A 22,594-nucleotide genomic window follows, 5' to 3' on the forward strand; every position below is an offset into this window, starting at 1 on the left:
CGAGGTTCAACATGTTGAGAGTAAAAAAAAAGTCGAGTCAAGGGTTAAAATGAGGCTCAGATACAATGGAATGTAAATGGTGCTGACAGGAATCAAACCTGTGAACTTGCACATTCAGATTGAACAGAAATGCATGGTCACCTCCATTCCACATGCAGCACGTCAACAAGTATTGGAATTTACTGCAATAGTTTTGTCTTCCTATACTCAGACAGGTTCTCCATTTTCACTTGTCGAGATTGTATGTATTTTAATAGTTGGAATATTGTGGCATGTGCGTATTTGCTCTGTGCCAATGCAACAGCAGGCCCGTAAAATTGACTTACTGCTCACCCTGGCAGTTGAACGGTTTGAGAAGTCCTTTGGTGGTCCATATGGAGAAGATGGACTTGGTACTGGTGAAAAGTATTTCCATTCACAGACTCCATCAGACTTTGTGATCTTGTAGAATGTCTCTCCAGAACCTACTGGGATTCTCACAACATCTCTTTGCTCCTCTGGACTTCGATGCACTGGGCTGCTTAAGATGTATCCTGATGAGAATTTACTTGAAGCCTGTCTCCTATGAGAGCAGCGGCCATGCAGAATGTTCTGAAAGGCTTTCCTAAACTCACGGCTGGAACAAGGGTAGATAACTGGGTTGATGCAGCTGTTAAAATAACCCAGCCAAAAAGTTATTTTGAAAATGGTCACAGATGGTTTGGCTGAAGGGTACAAGGAACCTATAAAAGAAACAAAATCCAGTCAGCATTACTATGCCACAATGTAAAGTAAACAGATGTATACATTTACTGAATTTTGGGGAAATATTTTCTATATTTTTGTCCAAGAAAATTTAAAAGTTAAAAGAACACTCGCAGAAAAAAAATTATACACTATGTCCTACCTATTATGGTCCTGAAGATGCGGTGCATGACTTCTATTTTTGGTGTTCTTTAAGTTATGCACTGCTTCCTATGATCCTGCACTAGTCAAAACATGGTGTAACAGTTTGTCCTATAATGTTGCTTTAAAATGTAGATCACTTGGTTTTATAGCTCACATTCAGTCTGGACATTTTGTTTAAAGTGAAAATCCACATTGACATGTCACAGTGGTAAGCCATAAAATGTTAACAGCACGAGTCCTTGAGCTTGGGCACTGATTCTTAAACTGAAAGGGGCCTTAAGAAGCATCTGAATTCCTCTGCCATAGTTGGAGATTTTCTTGACTGTAAATCTCCAAACCAATTCTCTATCAGTATGTTTCTCTATGTCCATTGCATACTCAATCTACTAAACAGACCATGCCCAAATGTACAGTACACTATTCATAAAAAGTTAGAGATATTTGACTGTCGGGAGAAATTTATGGAAAGCGTAAAACGGTGATATTATATCATGAAAGTAGGACATTTAAGAAGAAGCATGTAATGGTGATTTCCTCATCTCAAACTATTTATTAACTCCTAAAGGACCCAGCCTTATTTCACCTTAAGGACCAGGCCATTTTTTGCAAATCTGACCAGTGTCACTTTAAGTGGTGATAACTTTAAAACGCTTTGACTTATCCAGGCCATTCTGAGATTGTTTTTTCGGCACATATTGTACTTCGTGACAATGGTAAAATGGAGTAAAAAAAAAAAACAATTTGCCAAAAATTTGGGAAAATTTGCAAATTTCCAAGTTTAGATTTCTCTACTTCTATAATACATAGTAATACCTACAAAAATAGTTATTACTTTACATTCCCCATATGTCTACTTTATGTTTGAATCATTTTGGGAATGACATTTTATTTTTGGGGGACGTTACAAGGCTTAGAAGTTCTCAGAAATTTTCAAAAACCAACTTTTTAAGGGCCAGTTCAGATCTGAAGTCACTTTGTGAGGCTTACATAGTAGAAACCACCCAAAAATGACACCATTCTAGAAACTACACCCCTCAAGGTATTCAAAACTGATTTTACAAATGTTGTTAACCCTTTAGGTGTTCCACAAGAATTAATGGAAAATAGAGATACAATTTAAAAATTTTACTTTTTTGACAGATTTTCCATTTTAATATTTTTTTTCCAGTTACAAAGCAAGGGTTAACAGCCAAACAAAACTTAATATTTATGTCCCTGATTCTGTAGTTTACATAAACACCCCATATGTGGTCGTAAACTGCTGTACGGCACACGGCAGGGCGCAGAAGGAAAGGAATGCCATACGGATTTTGGAAGGCAGATTTTGCTTGACTAGTTTTTTGACACCATGTCCCATTTGAAGCCCCCCTGATGCACCCCTAGAGTAGAAACTCCAAAAAAGTGACCCCATTTTAGAAACTACGGGATAGGGTGGAAGTTTTGTTGGTACTAGTTTAGGGTACATATGATTTTTGGTTGCTCTATATTACACTTTTTGTGAGGCAAGGTAACAAGAAATAGCTGTTTTGGCACCGTTTTTTTGTTTTGTTATTTACAACATTCATCTGACAGGTTAGATCATGTGTATTTTTATAGGGCAGGTTGTCACGGATGCGGCGATACCTAATATGTATACAATTTTTTTATTTATGTAAGTTTTACACAATGATTTCATTTTTGAAACAAAAAAAATCCTGTTTTAGTGTCTCCATAGTCTGAGAGCCATAGTTTTTTCAGTTTTTGGGCGATTATCTTAGCTAGGGTCTAATTTTTTGCGGGATGAGATGACGGTTTGATTAGGCCTATTTTGGGGTGCATATGACTTTTTGATCGCTTGCTATTACACTTTTTGTGATATAAGATGACAAAAAAGGCCTTTTTTACACCGTTTTTATTTTTTTACGGTGTCCACCTGAGGGGTTAGGTCATGTGATATTTTTATAGAGTAACTTATTACGGACGCGGCGATACCTAATATGTATACTTTTTTTTATTTATGTAAGTTTTGCACAATGATTTCATTTTTGAAACAAAAAAAAAAATCATGTTTTAGTGTTTCCATAGTCTGAGATCCATAGTTTTTTTTAAGTTTTTGGGCAATTATCTTGGGTAGGGTATGATTTTTGTGGGATGAGATGACGGTTTGATTGGGACTATTTTGGGGTGCATATGACTTTTTGATCGCTTTCTATTACACTTTTTGTGTTGTAAGGTGACAAAAAATGGTTTATTTAGCACATTTTTTATTTTTTTTATGGTGTTCATCTGAGGGGTTAGGTCATGTGATCATTTTGAAGAGCCGGTCGATACATTCATTTTAGATACTTGTATACCGAAGGGTTTGAACAGAAAGCATGATTTAACCTTGCAGTATATGTAGTGCACCAGTATATGTTTCTGAATGTGTAATTCTTTGAATTGCTGCGTCCCCACCAACGTATTGCTGGGAGGGTTTTCCTAATCTGGGAGCACCTGGGTCTGGGACGCAGCCTTCATCCAATTAGAGAAGGAGGAGGAGCCCATTTGTGTTGTATATAAAGCACTTGTTTTTAGTACACTTTGTATTGTCTTGATGAAGGGCTCAATACCATAGCCCGAAACGCGTCACAATCTATCTGTGTCTCTCCATGTGACATTTGTTGGATCTTAATACTGCAAGCCGAATAAAGAATACTTTTTATACGTCAAAAGCTGGAATCAACCTCTTTGTTTTTTGGACATTCCAATACCTCTGTATTGGAATGCATTGGCTGTATGAGTAATACTGTGTGCATTACTCATACAGCTTCCGGCCTGCGAGATCCAGGGGGCTGGATCTCACAGGCTCGTCACCGGAAGGGGACCCGATGGCACCGCTGCCACCGCAATTGGTAAAAGCCGCAAACCGCAGGTCTGAATTGACCTGCGGTTTGCGGCGATCGCTGACATGGGGGGGTCACGGGATCTACCCGTGCATTTAGCCGAGGTGCCTGCTTAATGATTTGAGCAGGCACCGGCTTCCGATCACTGCCCGCCGCGCGGCGGTGATCAGAAATACACAGGGCGTACAGGTACGCCCTGTGTCCTTAAGTACCAGGACATCAGGGCGCACCTGTACGCCCTGTGCTGAAGAGGTTAAAACAAAAGCCAACACCAGTGGTGGGCATACCCCCACAAAAAGTCTTAATGTCTGAAAAACTTGTCATGTGGCCTTGAGCATGAATTACAGCTTAAAAACAACGTCTCCTGCTGTTAACAAGTCGACTTCTTGTCTGCTGATGCATGGCATCCCACTCTTTTTGAAGGGCGGCCCTCAGGTCATTGAGGTTCTAGGGTACAGAGTTACAAGCCTCTACACGGCGACTCAGCTGATCCCATAAGTTTTCGATGGGATTCAGGTCTGGAGAAAGGGCAGGTCACTCCATTTAAGGTACCCCAGTCTCCAGCAGCCATTCCCTAATGATGCGACTTCAAAGAGCTGGCGCTTTGTCGTCCATGAAGATGAAATTAGCCCTGTGTTGTTCATGCAGAGGCACAATGACTGGATCAATGATGTTATTCAAGTAGTATGGGCTTGTCACTGTACCATTCACAAAGTGTAGGGCAGTTCTGTATTGACTAGACACACCTGCCCACACTGTAACGCCAGCACCACCAAAGGCCTGTCTGGTGACAACAGCGGCTGTTGCATAGCGCTCTCCTTGACGTCTCCAACATGTTTGGCGGCCATCATTTTTGCTCAGCATGAACCAACTTTCATTAGTGAACGGTTTCGAATGATCTGACGTGACACTTGGATGCCTCTCAGCTCCCTTAAATCTGCCTGGAGTTGTGAGGCATTCATCATGCGGTTCCGCAGGCCATTGTTCACAATGAAGGAGTCATCAGTGTGGGATGTGGCCAAAGAACGTCCACTTCTATGGCTTACTGTGATTCTTCCAATCTCTCTGTATCTCTGTTGCAACCCGCTGATGACACTCTGTGACACTCTAAGCTCAGTGGCCACTTCTGTCTGAGAACATCCTGCTTGAAGCCTTACAATGGTGAGGTACTGTTTATCAATGGTTAGGTGTTGTCTTGGTCTCATGATGTCAAAATGTGAACGGCATGATGAGCAGGACTGTTTAGATAACAATTCTAATGGAACCAGGACATTTATTGGGCAATTCAAGGATCTAATACATGTTGTGAATTTTGCCATTAAGCTCCTTGTTAGAGAACAGCAAGTTGTGCAAAAAGTACGGAAAAACTGAATAGTTGGATATGTGCATTCAAAAGTTTAGAGAAGGTCACATTAAGTTCACCTGTAAAGGTTAGAGTGCATTTTAGGTTCATCCTGTAATATCACCCACAAGTCAAATATTCCTAACTTTTTGTGAGTAGTGTATAGTGACTAGAGCTGAACTACATTACACTAAGACTAGAAGAACTCAGTAGGTTCACACCTCTAGCACCTAACTTCAATAGTCTAAGCCGGCAGAGGAACAGACTACCAGCATTACCATATCTGGCATAGCCGGATAACACTGGGAACCGCTGAATGCCCCATAAATGCCATATTTCTGAAGGACAAATAACCCTGCCTGCTTTTGGATGGACAAATAGCATTGCATGCAGTTGTATTTGTCTGGCCAAAAGCAATCATTTATGCCGTACAGCTACTGGATCCAATTATAATTAATAGGGTTCCAGCAGTGCCCAATGGTATACAGCTCTGCTGGATATGATAGCTACGTTAGTCTGTATCTCTGCTAGACCAGACTACTGGAGTAGGTATCGGATGTTTTAACCTACCCTTACAACCTCAATGGCAGCAGGAAAAAATGGTCGCAGAATTAAGAGGCATGGGCAAGAAACTGCCAAACTGTAGTACATCCGGGACGAGGCAGAAATGAGAGCGGCTACTTTATATTGACAATGGGTTATCTATGATTACAAATGAGTGAATCTGTGAAAATTAACTTTGCCAGCAGTTTGCTGACAGATCAGTTTCCTTTCATAGATCCTTATTTCAGCTTCCATTGTCTTGGGTTTTGTATAGGAAATTTGCTTATTAAAAAAAAACTATGATGTGAAATTATAAAAGTTTTTTTCATCTCTAACCATTATAGCACTTTACTTTAAATCTACTATGCAGACAGCAGTGTAGACAATGGATTCTTTCATACAGGTTACCATGGCTACAACCTGTAAAATGTAAATATGCAAATACAGTACAGTGTTTCCTCTAGTCTCAATGAATTCAGAAAGTCTTCAGACTCTTTCACTTTTTTCACATTTTTTCCCCATCAATTTGCACTCAAAACAGAATGTTCGAAATCTTTGGTAATTTATTGAAAAAGAAAAACTAAAATCTTGCATTGAAATAAGTATTCAGATCCTTTACTCAGTACTTAGTTGAAGAATCTTTGGCAGTGATAACAGCCTCCAGTCTTCATGGGTATGATACCACATGGTTTTCACTTGGATTTGGGGATTTTTTGCCATTTTCTGTAGATCCTCACAAGCTCTGTTAGGTTGGATGGGGACCGTCGGTGGACACAGCCTTTTTCAGGTCTCTCCAGAGATGTTTGATTGGTTTCAAGTCAGGCCTCTGGCTGGGCCAGTCAAGGACATTGACAGAGTTGTTCCTAAGCCACTTCTGTGCTGGGTACTTTGGGTCATTGTCTTGTTGGTATGCAGAGCACTAGATCAGGTTTTTATAAAGGATATCTGTGTACTTTGCTCCATTCAGCTTTTCCAACCCTGACCAGTCTCCCTGTCCAAGCTGAAAAACACTCCCATAGCATGATGCTGCTACCACCATGCTTCACTGTAGGAATGGTGTTGGGTAGTTGGGTATGCGAATAGCAGCGCCTGGTTTCCTCTAGACATGATGCTTAGAATTGAGCCCAAGAAGTTCCATCTTGGTTTTACGAGACCAGAGAATAATGTTTCTCACAGTCCTTTCTTTAGGTGTTCTTTTTTTTCCTGCAAACTCTAGGCTTTCATGTGTATTATACTGAGGAGAGGCTTCTTTTTGACCATTCTACCAAAAATATTTAGTACACATACAGTCCTGATCAAAAGTTTAAGACCACTTGGCAAAAAATCATATTTTACATTGTTGGATCTTATTAAGGTTCCAAGTAGAGCTTCAACATGCAACAAGAAGAAATGAGAGTGAGACAAAACATTTTTTGAGCATTCAATTAATTGAAAATAACGATTAAACTGAAACAGGCTGTTTTTCAGCTGATCCAAATTTTAGGACCACATGAGTTTAAAAGGCCAAATCTGTGCAAAGATGTGGATTCATTGTCATTTTCTGTCAGGTAGTCACACGTTGTGATAGAAAAGGCAAAAAAACTCTCCCTTTTTGAACGTGGTTGGGTTGTTGAACTGCATAAGCAGGGTCTCTCACAGCGCGCCATAGCTGCTGAGGTGGGACACAGTAAGATAGTCATTTGGAATTTCTTAAATGATCCTGAGGGTTATGGAACAAAAAAGTCAAGTGGAAGACCCAAAAAAATTTCATCAGCACTGAGCCGGAGGATCCAATTGGCTGTCCGTCAAGACACTGGACGATCCTCGACCCAATTTAAGGCCCTTACTGGTGCTGACTGCAGCCCCATAACCATCAGGCGGCATCTGAGACTGAAGGGCTTCAAAAACAAAAAAACGTCTTCAAAGACCTCGTCTCCTTGAACGCCACAGAACTGCTCGTTTGGACTTTGCAAGAGAGCACCAAACATGGGACATTCAAAGGTGGAAGAAAGTTTTATTCTCTGATGAGAAAAAATTTAACCTTGATGGTCCTGATGGTTTCCAACGTTACTGGCATGACAAGCAGATCCCACCTAAGATGTTTTCTACGCGCCACAGTGGAGGGGGCGCCATAATGGTCTGGGGTGCTTTTTCCTTCAGTGGAACAATGGAGCTTCAGGAAGTGCAGGGGCGTCCAATGGCCGCTGGCTATGTCCAGATGTTGCAGAGAGCATTCCTCATGACTGAGGGCCCTCGTCTGTGTGGTAACGACTGGGTTTTTCAACAGGACAACGCTACAGTACACAATGCCCGCAGGACAAGGGACTTCTTCCAGGAGAATAACATCACTCTTTTGGCCCATCCTGCATGTTCCCCTGATCTAAATCCAATTGAGAACCTTTGGGGATGGATGGCAAGGGAAGTTTACAAAAATGGACAACAGTTCCAGACAGTAGATGGCCTTTGTGCGGCCGTCTTCACCACTTGGAGAAATGTTCACACTCACCTCATGGAAACGCTTGCATCAAGCATGCCGAAACGAATTTTGTGATAAAAAAAGTGATAAACAATAACGGCGGAGCTACTCATTACTGAATTCATATTTGGAAGTTAGATTTCTGTTTTGGGGGGGGGGTTTATTTTTTTTTTTGGAGGTGTTGTCCTAAACTTTTGATCAGCTGAAAAACAGCCTGTTTCAGTTTATTCGTTGTTTTCATTAAATTGAATGCTCAAAAAATGTTTTGTCTCACTCCCATTTCTTCTTGTTGCATGTTGAAACTCTACTTGGAACCTTGTTAAGATCCAGCCATGCTAAATATGATTTTTTGCCATTTTTCAAGTGGTCTTAAACTTTTGATCAGGACTGTATAATAGAACACATGTGAGTAAGTTAGCACATTGTTATAGAAAAAAATCTAACTGATAAAGTTATGGACCATATAAACCTACAATGTTGTTGAGTTACCTTACCTCCCGACAAAGCTAAGGTGAAACTCGGGTCGAGGTTCCTATCCTGAACTGTGCCTGCTGTATCCACCCTCCATCATGTCTTGTGGTATGCCTTGATTTTGATCATTAGTTATTTGCTGGGCTCCTCTATATTCTTTATTATAGGCTATGTGAATTGTTATATTTTGATGGTCTAACCTTTCCCTCTATCACTATATTCTAGCCTTTGCTTAAATCTTCTTCTGACTGATTTTTGAGTTGAGCCCTGTTTGGTGGCCATGCATCAGGGTGATGACTGTATGTTTTACACTTAGTAATAGCAACATTATTAATGTTGCTTCATGCAGAATCACCTTGATAGATACTACCTGTATACCCGACATGTCCTCCATCTTTTGGTGGGTGACAGCGGCATAGGCCAGTGGATTGCGGCATCCACCTTTCTGCTGTTTCTCTACTCATCTTTAGTGTTTTATAAATCATGATATGTCTATTATAATTAAATAAACTATATTTTTGGAATATTTGGGCATTCTTTTTGTTGTTTGTTCTTCAACAACATTGTAGGTTTATATGGTTTGTAATCCCTTGCACATACGTATAGATTGTATATTGAGGCGTTCTTTTTTGGTTCTTTATTGATAAAGTTATGGGCGGCAAGGCTCTTGCATAGGCAGCGAAGGCCAGCCCATCAGTTAATGCTTGCTTTGATAAAAAGATGTCAACTATCAATAATATTTACAACAGGCATGTGTGCATGAGAACTTGTACATTGCTTATCAGAGGAAGAGAAGGATGCAGTATAGAAATTACACAAGCTGGAGGAGACAGTGAGATACTCTGAGCGATGTTCTGCTGGGAAACCTTGGCATTTATGTGGATGTTATTTTACACATACTATAGTATCTATCTAAACACTCTACAGACTGAATATAACTCCCTCATGGCAGTGGCAGTGGTATTCCCTAATAGCCATGGACTATTTCAGCAGAATAATACCTCTGCGACACTGCAAAAATTGTTCAGGAATGGTTTGAGGAACGTGGCACAGAGTTCAAGCTGTTGACTTGAGCTCCAAATTCCCCAGATCTCAATCCACTTGAGAGAGAGAGAGAGAGAGAGAGAGAGAGAGAGAGAGAGAGAGATGTGAGGTGTCTTATAGGCCAGGCAATGCTCCTCTGGGTTTCTGGGAAAAAAGATATGCAAATTAGCTTTCATTCGAAAAAGAAAAGAAAGCTAAGCATCTTCTTCCACCACATGTAAGGTAGCTATCCTATAAGTCAATATTTGACCTATTAAACAGGCTTTGAGGAATTACTTGGATAATAGCTGTTTCTCCTGCCTAATTGGAGTGAGCAGTCTTATCGGCTAGGCAACACTCTTGCAGGTTTTTGGGGAAATAGATATGCAAATTAGCTTTCCTTACAAAAAGAAAAAAAAAAGGGTGGCTTCACACATGGTGCAAAAATCCACCAGAAAATATGCGGGCGAGGATTTTTGCAAAAGTGAGTATTTTGCAACACAAGGGGAACCTACACAAAGTTAAGGTTATGGCTAATCCATCTATATACACATATAACACTAACCTCTAATGTCAGACACAATATTTTCTATTTTTGCCCTGACCCCATAAGGCTCCCACATTCCAAACATAGCTTGCCAAACATAATTTATTTTGCATTACTATAGGATCCATACAGTAATTTCTTGATTTGACAGATCTGACATTTCAAGATGGATTTAATGTTCATCACACAATGCAGCCCCTTATTTTATAAATTACCTGTGGAAGACACATGTATAGTACTAAGCAATCTTTTACATTAATGTATTAATGGCTGAGGAGTTTCATTTTGCATTGCTTAGAAGAGACAAAAAGTTGTTGCTGTCAGTCTTTGCTTGTACAGATGTAAAGATCAATCACTAGCTACCTTGTCTGCTACAATGCAGAACTCTGGAAATATGGTAAAACAAACATGAAATATGAGATAAGAATCGACTTCACAACACTATAATATCATGAAAGTGGATGACATGCCAGGGACTGTCCACTTTTTGAAACCTCTTTAACTAATAATAATCATCATTGTCATCATCCTAAATTATTATCTAACATATGCCTGAGAAATGACAAAGCTCTAATAAAACAGCACCCATTTGTACTATCACATTGCAATACTTCATCATCTGAAGAGTTACCTCGTCTATAGCCAACAGTTTAAATAGAGTCACAAAGCACTGAAGGCCATGCAGCACTGAAAAGAACCTGTCCCATTGTACAGGGTGGGCCATTTATATGGATACACCTTAATAAAATTGGAATGGTTGGTGATATTAACTTCCTGTTTGTGGCACATTAGTATATGTGAGGGGGGAAACTTTTCAAGATGGGTGGTGACTATGGCGGCCATTTTGAAGTCGGCCATTTTGAATCCAACTTTTGTTTTTTCAATAGTAAGAGGGTCATGTGACACATCAAACTTATTGGGAATTTCACAAGAAAAACAATGGTGTGCTTGGTTTTAACGTAACTTTATTCTTTCATGAGTTATTTACAAGTTTCTGACCACTTATAAAATGTGTTCAATGTGCTGCCCATTGTGTTGGATTGTCAATGCAACCCTCTTCTCCCACTCTTCACACACTGATAGCAACACCGCAGGAGAAATGCTAGCACAGGCTTCCAGTATCCGTAGTTTCAGGTGCCGCACATCTCGTATCATCTAAAGGCAATTGTCTATGCTGTGAAGATACGAGATGTGCAGCACCTGAAACTACGGATACTGGAAGCCTTTGCTAGCATTTCTCCTGCGGTGTTAACTATCAGTGTGTGAAGAGTGGGAGAAGAGGGTTGCATTGACAATCCAACACAATGGGCAGCACATTGAACACATTTTATAAGTGGTCAGAAACTTGTAAATAACTCATGAAAGAATAAAGTTACGTTAAAACCAAGCACACCATTATTGGTTGGTTGGTTTTGGCATAATGGGGCAGCATGACCGCGTATCTCTTTACGCAGATGATATCCTGGTTTTCATCCATCAAACAGATACGACTCTTCCTCGTATAATGGACTTGGTTGGCCACTTCTCCGAGTTATCTGGACTTGAGATCAACTGGGATAAGACCGTCCTTCTTCCTATAGATGAGTTGCGAGGCGAACTTAATAATCAGGTAATGATCTCTGATTCAATAAAGTACCTGGGGATAACAGTTTCTGCTAAACCTCAAGAATATTTACAACTTAACCTAATTCCTTTGTTAGTAAAGTTAAGAGCAAAAATTAAGATATGGCAAAAAATTCTTCTAGCAAGAGCGGATAGAATTTCAATAATAAAAATGGTAGTGCTTCCCCAGGTTCTTTATGTCTTGCGCAACTCGCCTATATGGATTACAGATAAACACTTTAGATTGATAGAGCGGGTGCTCAATGATTTATTATGGGGGAGGAAGCGCGTGAGATTGAAGGCACTCTATTTTTCTATGCCCTACAATCGGGGAGGTCTTAACCTCCCCTATTTTAGGGGCTACTTTGTGGCCTCCCAACTCTGCCTTTTTAATGATTGGGAAAATAGCCCCTTCTGCAGTAAAGTGGTGAAAGATGCAGGTTTTTCCGATTTTTTTACCGTACTGGAATCTGATTATTTGTCAAATTCTATAAGAGGGTTTACACTGTTCTGCAGAATGGCTATAAAGACTTGGTCGGCCATAAGGAGCTGGTGTGGAGTTAAGGCATCGCTTATCTGCACCCCATTATGGCATAACCAAAAACTTCTTAATTTAAAAGACTTAAGTTGCCGCCAGTACTGGAGGACCAAAAATGTGCAATACTTACATCAAGTAGTTAGTGGAGGACAAATTTTGCCCCTTATGGAACTAAGGGCAAATTTAGGCGAGGTGGCTTGGTATGCATATTTCCAACTGAGGTCAGCACTTTCTAATACTTTGAATAGTCACCTTTTTATTATAGATACTTCTGTATTTTTACAGGACTTAATTTGTAAGAAAATTGTCACGAGAATTAAACTATCTCACTGTTACAGACACTTAATGGATAATTTTTTTTTGGATGTTTTCTCTCCGGGACAGAGAGCCTGGTCTTCTCTCCTTTCAGAGGCAGGCCCTCCTAACTGGGAGAATATAGGGGAAAGTTTAAAATTGGTTTCACATAATTTTAACCACACTGTTGTACAATTTAATATTTTGCACAAAATTTATGTAACACCCATATGGTTATATAGAAGAGGACTCAGGGCTTCCTCTGACTGCCCCCGTTGTGGCGAGCCCGAGGCAGATCATCTACATCTGTTCTGGGACTGCCCAATGGTGAGTAGTTATTGGAGCATGGTCCAAAAGAACCTGGCGAGTAAACTTAGAATTGTGGTTCCCTTGTCTCCCAGGATATGGGTCCTGGGAGATTTATCTGAGGTTAATTATCAACCCATAAAAAGCCATTTGTTGACTAAGGTGATGTTCTTAGCTAGGCTCCTGATTTCTAGATCCTGGTTTTGTTCTTCCGCCCCAGACTGTAATAACTGGCTGGGCTTGGTAGAGAAAGTGAAAAGTTACGAGAAGATCCTGTACAAAAAAAGAGGATCCTATTTAAAGTGGAATAGCTTATGGAAAGATTGGGATACGACTAATTAATTATGATCCCTTTTTCTTTTTTTTTTTTTTTTTCTTTTTTTTCCCTGCAAGGTGGGGGGGGGGGGTGGGTTTATGGGGTGAGTTGGGGAAAATTCTAGCTGTCCGGCTGTTCTGTATGTATTATATTGATTAAGAATGTGGAGGTATATTGGAAGCATGGGAGGGTCTCCAGGACTGAAAGAGGGGGGACTTCCCGGTATTAAATAATGGTAAAAATTTTTTTATCCAGGTATAATATCGAGCGGTACATGGGTAGGGGACCGTGACTCGAGGTCTGGAGGTGCCCGGATATCGGGCGCGGCTCGGGATACGGCTCTTCCCGTCAGACATGGGGCTCGATTGCGGGCAGGGAGGTGACACACGCGGTGGGCGCGCTACTATGTGCTCATTTTAAGAGACAGAGCAGGTATCTGGCTTTGTTTTTTGCTTATATCCTTTTTAATTGCTGAGTGACACTCGGTTCGAGTTCTCTGTCGCATGAAATATCAATGCGAATAAACGCAAAGTATGGTGAACCATGCAACCGATAGCTGACTTAATCATATGGGGATGAGGCAGTAAAATATACGAGTGGGTTTCTACCACTGTGGTAAAAGACTGCTGGACTCCCCTCTCTGGTTTTTTGCTTTATCAAATGCCTGCGATTAAAGATCGCTGCAAGCTCGCCTTTAGGCAGCATGTGAGCATAAAGCGATCGGCCACATGAGTGCCAGTCCTTCCGCTCGTACTTGCCCGTGTCTGGGGGAGGGCGTGCGCGGGCGGCGCTCGCTGCCGGGCGGCTGTCTGGATTTCGGGCCCCTATCCCTGTAGCGAATGGAGAACCTGGGCTAAGTGGGTTGCTTTTTCCACTTGCATTATCAAGCCTAGGATGTCGGGTGAGCCCTGTCACCCTCCCCAGTAGGAGACCTCCCTTTGATTTTCAAATACTGACATATTATGGATATTTGCATGAAATTATTGTCAATTATGTTTACAGATCAGAATTGGCGGATCTATGGAATTTATAATATCAAGTATGTAATATGGATTTAAATTTTTGTATTATAACAATAAAATATTTATAAAAAAAAAAAAAAAAAAAAAAAAAAAAAAAAACCAAACACACCATTGTTTTTCTTGTGAAATTCCCAATAAGTGATGTGTCACATGACCCTCTTCCTATTGAAAAAACAAAAGTTGGATTCAAAATGTCCGACTTCAAAATGGGCGCCATGGTCACCACCCATCTTAAAAAGTTTCCCCCCTCACATATACTAATGTGCCACAAACAGGAAGTTAATATCACCAACCATTCCCATTTTATTAAGGTGTATCCATATAAATGGCCCACCCTGTACATGTAGTCCTATGTGTAGGAATTGATTTTATTTTCATATTCATATCTCTCTTTTTGCTAGGGATAGGAGTCTAGTGGGAGGAGTGATAGAGATGGCTGTCAGTCACTGATTAAAACCAGAAATTATTGGGCCCCATAGCAACAATCTGAATTAGGCCTCATGCCCTGTTCCTAGTCCCTCCGACTACCTGTCCCTTGGTGCCACCACTACCTGCCCTAGCTCCTCCTCTGCACCGCCCCCTTTTCACCTGCAAACTCAGGAGTAGTCCACCTTGCGTGCCGGCCAAAACGTTTCCTTATGTAGTGATAGATCTCCTCCTGCATAATGCTAAACAGCTAGTAACAATACCTACATTCACACGACCGCATTTTCAATCCACGTCTGATCAGCATTTTTTTGTGGATAGCATGCAAACTGGATTTTGAAGCCCACAGTGAACAGAGATTAAATGAATAAAGAACAAGTTATCCTGAATCTTTTTCCACAAGAATCTATTGAGAGGAATATCGATGGGAGGAATTTATCATGGAGAGAATTTTGAAAGTCAATTTTGCAGGAGTCTGTGTTGCCATGATTTGCACCAAATTTATCACGTTACACAATGTTTCAAACATTTGACGCATCTTTAAGTGGAACATGCCTGTCTTGTGATGTTACTCCACTTTTTATGTTACCTCTTTACTGATAAGATTGACACAGAGTTCGAAACTCAAAAAAATAAATAAAAAGTTACAATTGATAAATATGGCTTATTTTGTGACTTTTTGATACCAGAACTCTTGAGTGCATGCCTTTATAAAATCTTCTGGCAAAAGAACTAGTTTCCAGCAATATTATTTAAGGTATGGTCACATGTGGCAGATTTTTTTGCAGAGAAGGTGTTCCATACACCTGAATGGAATAATTTCTGCAGCATGTGTTAAGAACCCCTATTCACACATATGGCACAGTCAGAGGAACTTCTACAACAGGTCTGCTTGTGACCATGCTCTTAGGCTAGGGCTTGCATGCTAGCTCTGGCCATACAGCACAAGGAGTGCAATTTGGCATTGTGACATTGCATCTGATGATTGTCAAAGAGAATTTTTGGAGGCATTCAACATGCAGAGACTGTGGCACAACCATGGCCAGAAAATCCAAACTTGTTGAACTTTTGGCCACAGGTCTTAAGTTGCGCGTGATTTTGCTATCATAGACCACAATGGAAGCTGCATGCTACTGCTTGTGACCAGCCCAAAATGTGGTTGTTTTTTTATAGCCAAACTGAAATTCTAAAATAGTTGTACAACAAGTTGCAAACAAATTGTACAACTACCTTGACTGCATTATTTGTCTGAGACTTGATGTCATATGCTGAAAGATACTGTGTGGCCCTGGTCTAATCGTTGTCTAACAATATGAGCTTAAACTGATATGTGCTCACTTATCAAAGTGTGGCTAGATTAATTTTCCATTCAGCAAACCACTCATACACAGGGAGCATAGAATCATTCAGCCTTTTGCTGTCTAGACCTCCAAACCATTTCCTGACCTACTCCCTTGATATTTGGAATAGTGCTGGCTATTTTTGTACATCATTTTAATTTTCCCCTGACAATATGCATAGCTGAGCATTTTGTATTTTACTTGTGAACCAAAGGATGACATGAGATTGAGGGATATGTTTAGGGACTAGGCCCCTATAAGGGAAAGGTTCCAGGTGGGGTCGTCCCTATCGAGGCGGGTGCTCCGTATTGCTAGGTAGGGACGGTTTAGCCCCTATCCCAACCAATGTCTAGGGCATTTACTTAGGGGGCTATGTAGTTTTATGTCCCCGGAAGAATTACAGCAATTATACGGACCCCGTCATTTGATTATCTAGGACGGTTAAAAGGTAGACATTCATCTACAATCTCAACTAATTGGTAAGACATTTCCATTTATTTATGGCTTTTTTTTTATTTGTATTTTTAATACGTCCTTTTGTGTCATATTTTTTATATAGATTTTCTCACCGTTTTTTTTTAGCACTATGTTGGTTTATCCTTTTAATTATTATGAGTAAAAGCTATTCAGCTTTAATGTCTTCAGCCTAGGTCTTTTTTCTAAGGATTTCTTGCTGTATTTTACTTCTGGTTACAAAAGCTCTGATGGGTCTCCCCTTGCTTCCCTGGCCCAGTCCCAGTCTTGGTAATTTAAGGGTATGGCCGTATATTCAGATTTTTTGATGTGGTTTTGGAAGCCAAATCAGCAGTGGATTCTAAAAAGGGAGAAAAAAACTACTTCTTCTCTTTTCTGAATTCACTCCTGGTTTTGGCTTCCAAAACTGCGTCAAGAAACTGAAACGTGTGGCCATATCCTTAGTGAATCTATAAATGATTTTGAAATAACTACAAGTCAAAATGCTAAATGTATGGGCCAACTGTCGAGACCTTGAGGCAGATTAAAGAGCTGCAAAACACAAAATCTGTAAAAGGGTCTACAACGTACTATTTATAAAATTGATTTCTTCTTATTTGGTAGAAGGCTCCTATCAGGACTGAGGTGCGACTGTTACAGTAGGGCTGCACCCTGTCTATAGAATGGGAAAATTTTGAGTTTCAGAGTATCTACAGGGTGGGCCATTTATATGGATACACCTTAATAAAATGGGAATGGTTGGGGATATTAACTTCCTGTTTGTGGCACATTAGTATATGTGAGGGGGGAAACTTTTCAAGATGGGTGGTGACCATGGCGGCCATTTTGAATCCAACTTTTGTTTTTTCAATAGGAAGAGGGTCATGGGACACATCAAACTTATTGGGAATTTCACAAGAAAAACAATGGTGTGCTTGGTTTTAACATAACTTTATTCTTTCATGAGTTATTTACAAGTTTCTGACCACTTATAAATTGTGTTCAATGTGCTGCCCTCTTCTCCCACTCTTCACACACTGATAGCAACACCGCAGGAGAAATGCTAGCACAGGCTTCCAGTATCCGTAGTTTCAGGTGCTGCACATCTCGTATCTTCACAGCATAGACAATTGCCTTCAGATGACCCCAAAGATAAGAGTCTAAGGGGGTCAGATCGAGAGACCTTGGGGGCCATTCAACTGGCCCACGACGACTAATCCACTTTCCAGGAAACTGTTCATCTAGGAATGCTCTGACCTGACACCCATAATGTGGTAGTGCACCATCTTGCTAGAAAAACTCAGGGAACGTGCCAGCTTCAGTGCATAAAGAGGGAAACACATCCTCATGTAGCAATTTCGCATATCCAGTGACCCCCTTAGACTTTTATCTTTGGGGTAATCTGAAGGCAATTGTCTATGCTGTGAAGATACGAGATGTGCAGCACCTGAAACTACGGATACTGGAAGCCTGTGCTAGCATTTCTCCTGCGGTGTTGCTATCAGTGTGTGAAGAGTGGGAGAAGAGGGTTGCATTGACAATCCAACACAATGGGCAGCACATTGAACACATTTTATAAGTGGTCAGAAACTTGTAAATAACTCATGAAAGAATAAAGTTACGTTAAAACCAAGCACACCATTGTTTTTCTTGTGAAATTCCCAATAAGTTTGATGTGTCCCATGACCCTCTTCCTATTGAAAAAATAAAAGTTGGATTCAAAATATCCGACTTCAAAATGGGCGCCATGGTCACCACCCATCTTGAAAAGTTTCCCCCCTCACATATACTAATGTGCCACAAACAGGAAGTTAATATCACCAACCATTCTCATTTTATTAAGGTGTATCCATATAAATGGCCCACCCTGTATTTACTTTCATAAGCACAACTTGCCAAGATACTAGCAAGCATGAAATAAAACATTACTTATAGACACTGATGGAACCCCACCCCACCTGAAGAGAAAGATGATCAATGAGATTTTGCAAAATGTAAATGGCTTTACAGAGCGGAGCTCCAGAGACACCGCGGGATTGTGCTGTTTACTGATTTCTGTGATGGCAAAAGTCATATTTTTGAAAGCGGATGAGGTTGGAAATTTTAATGTAATCCCCTGAAGCAACACTGCTAAACAATTATGGATTTGAAGGCCCTGAGCAGAATACAAATACACATAGAGCAATCCCTCGCTCCTTGAGCTGCTCTTTGAAAGGCTACTTATATCTGCACATGTTGGACAGTTGGAGGTACAGATAAGGAAGCTTATTATAAATGTCAATGTAAAGACTCAGCAAAGTGTTTTATGTTCTTTATGATGTGATAACTCGCAAAACAGAAGTTTATGGATTTCTAGGATTATGAATTTAAGTGCCCAGTGACTGGCCCTTTATCTGTTGTATGGTTTAGCTATTATTCAGTAAATAAGCAATGCTTACTGCTATACGAGAGCAGGTACCAACACCAGTATATCAGAAAGAAACATTTATTTTGCCTTGTATCTTTTTATTTCTTTACCTAATTTTTTTTTTTTTATCTTACAGCTTTCTATTACTGTCTCTTTCTTTTTCAGGTTTACACAGCTGTATCTTTTTTTCTGTGCTTTATTTGGGCCATTTTTCATATATTATAATTTGTATAAAAACATATTGGGCACAGCCTGACCTCCTGTAGCATTTGTCAGATGACCTTCTGTCCTGTAGGCCCTAACAGAGACTTCCAATTCTGTATCTGTTCTATTGTTCGTTTCTTCAAGTATAGAAATAACTAAAGGCACATTTACTGTAGATGCTGTGAGAAGCAGTTGATTGTTGGAAAGGACAATTGGCTGCCCGTTAAGTGGAGGTGAAGTGCTCTGTTTACATGCAGAAATCCCCTCCACAGCATGAGGACAAGCTATTGCTGCTGTTATCATTCGTCCCCATACAAAATCATTGTTCCTGGGCAGCAGAGTTCTGTTTAGACAGCATGATCTGCTACCTGGGAACGATGATTGAGGTGTACGCACCTCAGATCATTTCACCCGAGTGTTTCGCTTGTTCATCGGTGATCTGCGGCACCTTTAGATGGGCAAATTATAATCCAGCTTTAGTGCTGTGTACCACTAAAGGAGACTGCAACCACCAAGCTTGTTGTGCCTCTGCGTAAGACACATAAACATCTTGTTTGGTACCAAAGAGTGTCTGCGGTGTCCTACATGTAAGACAATCCAAAAATGGGTCTACCCCCATGATCACTACTTTATCTCATTTATAATACAGGGAGTATGTATCACATTTACTTATGTTTGTGTGTGAATAATATTTGCAGCTTCTTTTATAACCTTAACTTTTCTAAGCTTTGGCTTTAGATCTAAAGATCTCTTTATTCTCTCTTATTGTTACTTCTTGGGTCCAGCCAACATAAGGACAGTCTGAATGAACATATTGTTAGCAGTTAATTGGATTCAGCCAAATAAGTAGGAGGGAACAGCTGTAAGGTGAAAAGTTCTATCCCTTTAAACAATCCATGTTATTTCGATATGCACCACACGTCTCTTAGAATGGCTCTCCATAATTACTAAAATACAGCCATAGATCGTACTACATATCAAATGTGGGGAAAGAAAGTAGTTAGACTAGATGTAAAGTAATTAACATGTTAGGGATGTCATACACCTTGACAAGATCCATTTTCGAACAATATTCATTGGCGATTATGTAGGACACAAAACCACAGGGAGGGATACCAAGATACTGGTCTAATGAATGCTAGCAGATCCACTATTAGCATGTCAAGGCCTTCTGGTCACTTACAACTCAATACCAAAACTTAAAGGGCATCTGTCACCAGCGACCTCTCTATCCAACTGTTTGCATAGACACATAGCTGTGGTTCCCCAGATTAAAACACAGTTTTTGTTGATCTGAGGGTTGGTTCCCAAGTTACAATACTTTTTCTTAATATGCAAATTAGGCATTTGGTGCAATGAGGGCATCACCATTGCTCTTGTTGTAGCTGAGCTCCGCTTTTTTCTATGGCCAGCCAATTGCTGCTTTGCCACTGCCTGTCCCTATCAATCAAAGCAGCCTAAGAGTGGTTGGCCACAGAACAGAGTGGAGCTTGGCTGCAACAAGAGCAATGGTGGGAAGGGATCCTTGGATCAACAAAAGAAAAACAGCTTTTTAATCAGGTGAACCACAGCTACTGTATGTGTCTAGGGAAACGGCTTGATGGTGACAGATTCCCTCTGAAATCCCTGCCTGGCTATAAATGGGATTACTGGATTATTCTGTCTGTATCTACATCAGGCGAACATTGGGATTACTTCTAGAACATTAGCTTTAGAGCTCATGCACAAGGCCGTTGGTCGGCCGTTCCGTGCATTGGGAACCACAATTTGCGGTCCGCAATGCACGGACAACATCTGTGCGGATTCCGCAGATGGAATCAGACCCATTCAACCTAAATGGGTAGATGATCTATACGCACCGGGAAAAAAAATAGAACATGTTTTTTTGCGGTGCGGAGGCACTGAGAGAAACCCCACAGAAGCACTCTGCAGTGCTTCCGTGTGGTCCCATGCCTCTGTTCCGCACTGCACCTTCAAGTGAAAGGGTTCGCATCCGTGATGTGGGGTGCATCCAGCTGGTGCCCACATATTGCGGACTTGTTTGCGGTGTCGCCATACAGGAACGGCCGGGCAACGGCTGTGTGCTTGAGCCCTTAGTGAAATTTCTTCTAATATCACTAAATCTACATATATTTATCAGTATCTTCCTATTGCCTAACTTGCAACTGGTGGATCATGTTTATTTGTCAAATTATGGAGATAACGCTATACATTCACTAGTCAGATTTGGGTTGTAGCTGTGTACTTTGTTTTTCTTTTCAGTTATGTTGAGGATGTCAAAGAAATGGTGTCTTTACTGAATAAGAGAGAGTTGTCCGACAAGATAGAAAGTTTTAGATTAGGGCAGAATGGGTTAAAAAAAAGAAAGAATATTATTCACCTCAAAATCCCACTCCCAGTGCTTACTGGGTCCCTGCTGGCCTCCACTTCTTAGTCCATGCTCGACACACTGGAAATGGCAGGAAATGCCCGCTCCCTCAATCCCTGGCTGAGACGAGTCACCGCTGTGTCCAGTCATTTTATGCCACTTCCTGTGTGTTTAGCTGGGACCAGGAAGTGGAAAAGAATGGGAACCCGGTAAGCTTTAGAACAACAGTGACGGGGATTGATGAATTGGGTAATGTTTCCTTTATTTTTTAACCCATTCTGTACCTTATCTAAAACTATAACCACATTTACAACTCCTTTAAGATATATAAATCCCACCTCAGAAATGAGAATAAGATGCAGATATCACCAAAAAGTTTAACATGTTATAATAACCATCATGTATGTCTTTGTGCTGCATGTTTTATTTATGGCTTGTGCATTTCATAATCCCATATCATGGTTTATGGAAGCTACTGATACCCCTTGTAGAGTTTCAGCTAGTTGTAGGCCTTAAAGGGGTTATCCGAGACTCGAAATGGCCCCCCATATGCCCCGGGCCCCTCACTCTGAATCTACTTACCTGGCTCCCCACTCATTGCACTGCTCCTGGTCTCCACACTGCTGCAGCTGCTTCTCCCCATGCACGGAAGAAAACATCCGGTGTCGGGGGGAGCAGCCAATGGCAGGCGGTGATGCTAGGGAGGCTTTTCCCTCTTCACCGCCTGTCATTGGCTGCTCCCCCCCGACAACGGATGCTGTTGAGAAGCAGCTGCAACAGTGCGGAGACAAGGAGCGGTGCAGGGAGTGGGGAGCCAGGTAAGTAGAATGAGTGTGACGGGCCCGGGCGTATGGGGGGGCCATTTCCAGCCTCAGGTAACCCCTTAAATGTAATATTAGTATGCAAAGTAGCTCTTCTCCAGAAGAAAAACTGTGTTTCTACTGCCGACTAGAGGTGGTATAAACATAGAAACATAGAAACTTGACGGACGAAAAAGACCACCTAGTCTATCTAATCTGCCCTTATATTATTTATTTTTCATCTTAGGATAGACATGTTTAAATTCACTTACTGTTCCAAGCTACAACCACTCTTTCAGCAAAATAATATTTCTTGACAATGCTCCTGATCTAATTTCAGATTGTGCCCTCTTGTTCTTGTGTAGGGATGAGAGAACCCGAACTGTAT

At 40.8% G+C, this 22,594-nt stretch overlaps 1 protein-coding gene across 1 annotated transcript in view; it reads right to left on the minus strand.

Moving 5' to 3' along the window:
- Nucleotides 1-207: 207 nt before the first annotated feature.
- The window catches only part of LOC120986063 (alpha-1A adrenergic receptor-like), a 60,348-nt gene continuing 37,961 nt past the window's right edge, over nt 208-22,594 (minus strand). The window contains exon 2 of the mRNA XM_040414379.1: nt 208-722. Coding sequence (XP_040270313.1) covers nt 208-722 — 515 coding nt within the window. The remainder of the gene's footprint in view (nt 723-22,594) is intronic.

Source organism: Bufo bufo, chromosome 1 (assembly GCF_905171765.1).
Source record: "Bufo bufo chromosome 1, aBufBuf1.1, whole genome shotgun sequence".
In the NCBI taxonomy this organism is placed as follows: Eukaryota; Metazoa; Chordata; class Amphibia; order Anura; family Bufonidae; genus Bufo; species Bufo bufo.